Here is a 9,470-nt window from a genome sequence, read left to right on the forward strand (position 1 = left end):
TATATTTTGGGCTCATGATCACAAGATTTTGATAAATAAACGCACACTGAAAAGAAAACTTGCAAAAATGAAGCTCAATCGGAGAAAAAAAAAATCAAAGCTGGTTGATGTCGCTCTCTTCATCTGGTCTGAATGTGAAAGCTCTGGAATGCTACATGGCTATAGATGGATGCATCCAAGGTGTTGGGAAAATGGTTTGACTGTTGACAAAGAAACTGTAAGAATATTGCTTGGTATCGTTGATCCTCGGGGTGTGAAACGTCGTAGTAAAAGACGACTGGAGCGCCGAAATTACCTTTCATCAGGACCTAACGCTGTGTGGCATATCGATGGGTATGACAAATTGAAGCCCTACGGAATTTGCATTCATGGATGCATTGATTGATGGATTTTCACGTAACATCATATGGTTGCATTGGATGGATCTTTTCACCCACCTCAAACATGATGGATACTTTACTGGAGACATCCTGGACAAAAACTGGATGCAGTTTTGTTTCTTAGAAACAATTGAGGTGAGTTAATTTTCACATTATGGTAACGTTTATGCTATGTTAAGACACTAAAGTATGTTTTATTGTATTTCTACCAATTTCATATAGGTTATTTATAGGCTAACTATATTAGTTATAACTAATCATCTGATTTCTTCAGAATGAAATTCAAGAAGTGGCTCATACTTGGAACTTCCACCACATCCGTGCAAGTAAGAAGAACCCAGGTCCACATGAGAAACAGCTGTAATGCATGCTATGCCTTCTTTATATGATGTTGTGGATTGTATAGTGAGTGAGTGAGTGAGTATGGTTTTACGCCGCTTTTAGCAATATTCCAGCAATATCACGGCGGGGGACACCAGAAATGGGCTTCACACATTGTACCCATGTCGGGAATCGAACCCGGGTCTTCGGCGTGACGAGCGAACGCTTTAGCCACTAGGCTACCCGACCGCCCCTGTGGATTGTATAAAGCAAGTTAGTACGGATGCAATTGAAGCTTGCAAGCAGGAGACGACCCCAAAGGACGAGGTCTGTAGTGATGCCACTGTATTTGAATTATGCACAATCATTATGGATGAAATGCAGTGGGAAATCCCAGTGAAGAAGGAGGATCTGTGTGATCTCTATATTGCAATGAGGACAGAAATAAAGCGGCAGCTGGCCTAGCTGTTGCTGTATTTCAAACAGTGTTGTAATGCCAAGAAAATATTTACAAATATTGCAGTTGTGCATTCACCTCTGACAGACGATTATGTGAGTGAAATGCCTGGACCGATATGAGGTTTTTATGTCGTGCATTATGGCGTTTGGGTAAATTGAATGTTCCATTCATTGAATATTGTATTAGAGCAGTGTCAGTGTTCATACCAGTTTGGATGGCAGTGTCAGAGGGAATATTAGCGCACTGAGCAAGGGAGCAAGTGTTTCGTGTTCGAATCCCCATTCTCAATAATCTTAAGCTGCAGCATATCTGTTTTCAAAAATCTTAACTAGTACCCTGGATGTATCCATCATTTGGCCCGATAATCTTTTTGTTGGCCCTGCGTTCAGTAACCCGAAATTTCCCGGGTTGCACGCAAGCGTTTGCGAACTCTCCAAGTTAAATTAGGATGCATTCCGGGTTCTGGTTGAGATTTATCGGATTTGTATACCCTGTAGATTTTCGAGGATGCCAAATTAAAGACCATGTGTAAAAACCCAAGAGTTCACTATAAACGTTACGACTCTATACTCTTATGCTCGTAGGATCAGTACAAAACAAACTGTCTTATTCCCGTTAGTGGGTGTATGGTGTTTTATGTCAGTGTGGATGTTACTGAATGTTGATGTTAGTGTTAGTTTGTATTTCTATATTCAGTATTTTGTGTTTATATTAGCCAAAATATCTTTCCTTAATTACTTTTTTACGAAGGTGCTTTGTAGTTGGTGTGAATTTATTGGGGTAAATAAATTCTCATTCTCGTGTCTTTTGATATCAAATATATCACCACGAGTTGATAAAAGTGAAAAAACTCGGAGATTTGCCGAGGAGGTTTTTTAAACTTTTATCAACGTGTGATCAAGTCTCTGAGATTTTTCACTTTTATCAACTCGTGGTGATATATCTGAAATCAAAAGACACGAAGGTGAGATTTTATTTATCACCCAATATCATTCTACACGAGGAAACATCCAGAAAACACTGCCTGGCTAAGCAGCCCTACTTCCATCAGCAATTGTCATAATGACGTTGTTACGTTTGTATCCACTAAACAGTTTCCATACATAACAAGGAGAGATCACACAACAATTTAAAAATAATTTAATAGTGGCAGTCTAATCAAGCTTCATATTATTCACAAACAGCAAAAGCAAGTATCAATCACAATAAAAACAGTCTTACTTCATGCTGTAATATCCCATCATTTCCGAACAAGATCCAGTGAATGTTTCATGTAATCCATAATTCACCTTAATTCACAAATTGCCGACATGGCATACACAATTAAAGTTTCCAATCTTGCCGACATGGCATGTCAGTTTACACCTAAACCCGACCTGGGACCTGACCACTTTGTCTACCTGTCGAGCAATAGCCAAGCCACAATTGCATAACATCAGCCTTTACTTGGCTGTGAGCTTACCAGGGCTTACATATAGACAATGTGAAGTGACGTGTGTAATTGATCAGTGTCGATCACTGGGAATCTGTACTCAAGCAACATAATATAAAAAAAAGGTAGGAATGTACATTTCATGAAATCAAAGTACAATTAATATATTCTTCATGAAAGTAAATATACATATATAATGGATTCTCATAACAACGTCAAAGCCATTGTTACATGACGTCATAAAGTATACTGAACAGCATTGAAAACGTACCACCATGAAAATGGATGCATTTTTATCCGAGCTTAAGTCATATGAAAATATATAAGTGAATGAGTAATATACGACGTCCTGGACGAAGCATGAAGAAGAACAGCTCGTCAAAATACATGCCTAAATTTTTGATGCGCGCCATCATCAAAATGCAACAAATTGCGTGCATATCATGGAAAACGTGTTTTATTTCACGGGAAGCATGCAGAATAGGGCTATAAAAGACAGATTATTAAAAGCCACATCACTTGTTTCTGCAGACGTAAAGGGTACTGACACAAGAAATGCCAAGATTAACAGCAGAGGAACGTGAACGTGCCTTGGGCATGCTTCAAGTTGGTACGTCACAACGTCGTTGCACAACGGTTTCAATTAAGGAAGGCTCGTAGTGCTAGTCGGTCGCCACACTGGGAGACATATGTTGAAAGTTGATCATCAGTCATGATCTCAATGCAGGTGGCATCAATCTGTAAAACAGTCAAAAAATGATACTCAAACAAGTAAACAAGTGAGCACAGCTGTTACTCCCGACCCTACTCAAACTATAATCATAACTCAAATCCACATGAAATTTCCTTGGTCGGACAAAATTATGAATAGCATATTCTTCTAAAGCCACCCAGACACTTGCACGAATTTTGTTCCCACAATGGCTCGCAATTCGGCGTGCCAATGATTAAAGTCTTCGGGAACGAGCACGAGGAGAGTGTGAAGGGTGCGGGGATGCGTGCCATGTTGTAGAAAGAATTTCAAAATGTTCAAAAATTTGGCACGCATCAATTTTCGTGCCATGTGCGTGCCACTTCCGTGAACCATGCGTGAACTCTGTACGAACTCTGCGCGAACACTGCCGACGGTGCGTGTCAATGCGTGCCATGGGAATCCACTACACGCTCTGACACGCCATGCCACGCATCGGTCACGAACTGTCCACGTTGAGGGCGCGTCTGTTCGCGCCGCGTTCACGCTAACGCGGAGTTATCGTGCGGTCGTTAGGGTGTTGTCACGAGTTGTTCACGTAATCATGGAACGCCCAGCTCACTCATAGGTCGCGCACATCACGAAGCATTCGCGCAATGCACGAACTGTTAACGAAGTGTTTACCCATTGTTCGCGCGTAGTTTCCGACCAATGAGCGACGACGGCGCTCGCGTCAGTGCGTATGTAAGCGGGTCCTGGTCATTCTGCAACTTGCCAGCAAACGGACAACATGCCATACAAGGAGAAAGTCCGTAGAAGAAGGGGAAGACAAGTGCAAAAAAGACAGGAAGAGGACAGGCCAGAGACCGAGAAAGAGACAGAGATTGCAGACAGGGAGAGGGATCTTTCTCCCCCTTCCTCCTGCTCAAGTGTGGATGTTGTTCCACAGACACAACTTAGTTTTTACAGAGACTTAAATAGAACTGTCAAGTGAAGAAGAGCCCACGGTAAAACAGAAGAAGAGAATCAGAATGTCCAAGGAAGAAATTCCTGAGTATAAGTGGACAGATGAGGGTACCATGAAATTAGCAGAATATGTAAAAGACTACTCAGAGTTGTATGACAAGAGACAGAAGGACTGGCTCAATGGGGCACCACCCTCTGCCCCAACATCAACATACAGCTGAGCACTTTGTCCTTGTAGACCTCAATGATGGCTTTGCACACCTCTGGTAAGAACTTGTAGCTTGTACTTGCTTTATCTCTGAAGCTGTAATGTGGACTTTGATAGGAATTTCCAGTGCCTAGGAAGCGGAGGGTGGCAGCCAGCTTGAGTCCAACTTCAAGCCGTTCTCTCACGAATGTGGTCTCTTTCTTAAGGTGAGGGGTTAACTTCTCCACCATCACTTGGAACAGGTCAGGTGTCAATCACAGGTAATTCCTGTAGCCTCTGGGATCTTCCTTATGGATCATAATGTCTGAACTCGCCAACCATTCCCTAACCCACACTGTCCTTGCTTTTCTTGTTCTAGTTAGGGTTGTCTCTTCTTCTTTCTCATGCTCTTCCTCTTGCTACCTTTTCTCCTGCTCTTCAAGAAGTAGAGTTCTGCAGCTGCCAGATATAGACACCTTCTCTGTTCTGCAATAGCAGTGTCTCTGGTATTCAGCATGTTGTATCGTCCACAGCGAGTAGAGGAATGAAGCGTATCTTTTATTTGGAGTTGATATACAAACGCCAATAGCCAGATTTGAAGCGTGCCGCCAAGCGGGAAAAAGCGTTACCAAAAATTACCACGACGACTTCACGCATGCGCGAAGTCGTCGGGGCAATGCGTGAAGATGCGGGAAAACAGCAGGAACTATGCGTGTCGTGTGAACTATGCGTCGGAAGACGTGTACAATGCGCGAACAATACTTAACCTATACGTAAACAAGTCGTGCCATTGCGTGTCAATGCGGCCCATTTTTGGCCGTGCATTGCGTAACTTATGCGTGTACAGTGCGCGAACAGGGCGCAAACGCGGCTTCACGCTCCGCTGTGTACCACCGAAATGGCGCGCCTTGCCACGACGCATTGCGCGGCATTGCAGGGACAAAAATCGTGCAAGTGTCAGGGTGGCTTAAGTTTAAAATATGAAAATATTAGCATTTTTATTTAAATTAACAAAATCCAATGAAATTTGCCACTGCACCTCTACTAGTAATATAGATAATGTGACTTAAACATGAACACAATCCAACAAGTAGTTACCAACAAATCGGTCGGACAAAACAGGGTTCGAAATTAACGCTCGCCCGTTAGCCCGTGGCTAGAGTATTTCCTACAGGGCTAAGAACATCAGCAGAACGCTAGCCCAGGTGGCTAACTAACCTTAAACTTAAAGGGTTTCATATTAAATGGCAAACCATCTCAGTTACATATTAAATCAAAATCAAGTCATTTTATTAGTGAAACCGCAGCGGCGTAATCCCTGAAGTTTGTAGTAAACACGCATTCGGAATCTACTCCAGCGAACTTCCATATAGCCATACGAGTCTGAACAAATGATTATCGGCGATTGTTACCGATTTTGTTTAAATGATCGAAGAACTGCGCATGCTCATTACCGAAAGTACGACTTCCCGTCGTCTGCATTCGGATCTGTCATGCTGTCGTCATGTGGAGATTCATAGACGGTATAAAGCCACCCGTGGCGAAAAAAAACAAGTCGTCCGACGAAATTAAGGACCAGCAACGAAATTATGAAAACACTACACGGAAACGTACTTTTCAAGATAAATGGCTTAAACAGTTCCCATGGCTTACGGTCAAAACGTCGCGGATGATTTGTTCAACGTGCTTGGAGGTTGAAAAAGATAAAGGGGACACATTGAAGGGAACATTTGTGACAAGATCGTCCAATTTCAAAATTGAGTCGCTAAAACATCATGAACTTTCGCAATCACACAAAGACAATGTTATAAAACAGAAAGCTAAGCAATGTGTGTCGGGTACAAGCACCGCTGAACTGTCACTCCAAACATTAAGCAAGTCAATTTTTGACAAAATGTGCAAACTTTTCAGGAATGCACATGGCTTAGCAAAACGAGGCAGACCCTACTCTGACTTTTCTTTTATTTGTGATTTGGATGAAATGAAGGGGGTGAATATAGGGGAAACCTACAGGAATGACAAATCATGTCGGCAGTTTGTTTATTACATTGCTGAGGAGACAAGGTCATCAATTAGAAAGGATGTTGAAAACGCGAGTTTCCTTTCTATAATTTCTGATGGTGCAACTGATACTGCACACATTGAAAGCGAGATCTTGTACACTCGATTTTGTCATCAAGGTGTTCTCCAAACCCATTTCACTTGTATCAAGAACATTGGGAAAGCAGATGCAGAAACAATATCTACAACCCTATCAGATGGTTTGACAGATGTTTTTGGTCTACAATGGAAGGACAAGCTTATTGGTAGGTCACAGTATTTTTTTAGTTGCAATTATTTTAATAAAGAAATTGTACATTTACAAGCCCTCAAGTTTAATGAAATAATGATGATGTAATAAAAATGTGGTAGAAATATAGAATAGTCAAGGCTTGCATGGTCACTTTTGGTTTACGCATTTAAAACCCAGAAACATTGACCTGGAGAAAATAATCATGCATGATCATGATGACGACTTTGGTCTTTCCAGGTATTGCAACTGATGGTGCCTTCGTGATGGTTGGAAAGAAGGCAGGTGTCGTGAAGAGGCTAAAGGACCAGACTAATCGAGCATTCATCCAAGGTATCCACTGTTCAGCCCAGTTCAGTTCAGTTGAGTTGTCATTTAAAGATGCAACAAAGGACCTGTCGCTTTGGACCAAGCCTTCCAATCTCCTACTGGGTGTTTATCTCTTTTATCGCAACAGTCCCCTGAACAGGAGCAACCTATTGCAGGCTTTTGCCATGGAAGGCACTCTTCTTTCACTCTTATTTCCATTATTATTGAAATTTGCAACCATTTTATATTTTTATATTATTAAATGAATTGATTAATTGACTATGGCATTTTTATGATACGGCTTGCAATTCATTTGCAGATGTGGAAGTGCTCATACCATCCCGTGTTGGTGGCACCAGGTGGGTCAGCCATATCAAGAGAGCGTTACGAAACCTCATGACATCCTATAGACCAATGATTCAGCATCTCCAGCAAGTAAGATGTTTTAAAAGCGTTCCCTAAATTTTGTTGTCCTCCACACATTGCTTTGCTTCCAAGTCTAAGAATTAAAAATGAACACGCAGTAACTTGTTTTGTAATATATATTAAGGCTTTAATTTAATAGTTTTCTGTCAGTCTGCATTGTTCTGCTTTTCTTCATAATCTAGGTGTGAAAATTTAAACAATTTATCAAACATTTGCAAAGGGATGATCATGTTTGAATTTGATATTTATAGATCCAAAACCCTTGCGACCCAGCACACAACAAGGAGTCTGCTAGGAAAGCAGTGAATTTCTTAAAACATCTACAGGACAAGTCTATGGTTGCTTTCCTGCTCTTCATGTGGGACATTGTCTGCTGCCTGTCTGCCGTCTCTGAGGCTTTTCAGAGAAAAGAGGCAACCTTGGAAGATGTGTATGTCGAAATCCAGCTGGCTAAGAACACCCTGACAAACTTCTATGAGATGAAAGTTTCTTTCTGTTACTGTTAGTCAGTGACATTTTTGCTAAATAAATTTATCATAGGATGAAGTCGGTGGATTAATGTAGGTACACTATGTTGAAATTGAGCAACAGTTTCTGTATTTATTTATTTTCCAGGGATGGTCCAAAATTAAAACGTTTTACAGGAACTGATGAAAATTCTGAGTCTGACAGTGTGGAGCTATATGAAGGGCATCATTTGAAAGGAAACCTAGTATCCTTCAAGGCTGGAAGAGTCAAAGTACTGGACAGACTGGTCAGCAGTATGACAGACAGATTTGAAATAGATGATGGTGTTGCAGAGGCATGCGGCATCACAAATCTGAACCTATGGCCCCTAACTCTCCAAGCAGGTAAACTTAAATGTTAATAGTTAATGTCTGTGAAATAGTTATTTGTCAAATTGAGGTATTTGCGTCAATTGTGTACTGTAACTAAGTGGTGCAACTGTATATTTAGTGTGATCAGAATTACTGGTGTTCATCTGAATACTAAGTAAACCCTTGATAATTTTCTGATATAAGTTTTTAGTTGTTTCTGTTCATGTTGTTTCAACAGACTTTGGTGACGTTCATTTGGCCAGCTTAGTGAAAACATTAAAGCAAGGATTGGAGAAAGCTGGATTTGACCCATGGCAAGTAGAACCAGAATGGACAAGACTTAAGGATGCAGTGTATAGGTAAATTCAATTTCATTTAATTTTTTTAATTATCATATGTTTAATTTAAGATTAGCTGACTGCCCATTGACCTTTTCATTTTATTTACATTATTTCATGAAAATATTATTCAAAACAATGTTTTTGTTCTTTGCACTGACTTTATCCAGAGCCATCAACAGCTTCATGGAAGGACCTGAACAGTCAGCTGAAGGAACAAGGTTATGAAAATGTCCTTGGTCTTGTTGATCTTCACCCTGCCTGCCAGCTCTTTTGAGGCAGAGCGGGGCTTCTCAGCAATGGGGCGGGTCAAGACAGACTGGCGGAGCAATTTGAAAGACAGTCACCTGTCAGACCTCCTTATGGTCTTGATCGAAACCCCAGAGGTCATGTCATTTGATCCTACTCCATCTGTCCACCTATGGAATTCTAGATCTGTAAGGCCAAGGAGACCTGATTTTCTGGAATCAGGAACACTATCTTTCAAGTATGCAAATCACCTATGTCAATCACCTATGTCACTTTGAGCCCCTTGTTTTCTTTAAGTACAGCAATCTGAGACACTATAAAGTGGTATTTAGGTAGATATAATACTAATCGAAAGATGTGGATCCATTTGATGACACATCTGTGAGGTTTAAGTTGATTTTGACAGCCCGGGCCAAGTCGGACCAAACACTTCTGACTTGGATTTTCTTAAGAAAATACATTAAAAATGCTTCACTTTGAGCCCCTTGTTTTCTTTAAATACGATGTACCGTGACATTATAAAGTGGTATATAGGTAGATATAACACTAATCTATAGATGTAAACACATTTGAAGAAACGTGTATGTTTAAAGTTGATTATGA

At 40.9% G+C, this 9,470-nt stretch overlaps 1 protein-coding gene across 1 annotated transcript; it reads left to right on the forward strand.

The window, feature by feature from the left end:
- The first annotated feature begins 6,993 nt into the window (after nt 1–6,993).
- Nucleotides 6,994–8,078, forward strand: LOC139459137 (uncharacterized). Its single transcript, XM_071240591.1, has 4 exons — nt 6,994–7,228; nt 7,356–7,471; nt 7,714–7,967; nt 8,078. Coding segments are annotated over exons 1-4 (606 nt in total).
- Nucleotides 8,079–9,470: the final 1,392 nt, after the last annotated feature.

The sequence above is a fragment of the Haliotis cracherodii genome, unplaced genomic scaffold, assembly GCF_022045235.1.
Source record: "Haliotis cracherodii isolate W230 unplaced genomic scaffold, xgHalCrac1.p SCAF_1, whole genome shotgun sequence".
Taxonomy (NCBI): Eukaryota; Metazoa; Mollusca; class Gastropoda; order Lepetellida; family Haliotidae; genus Haliotis; species Haliotis cracherodii.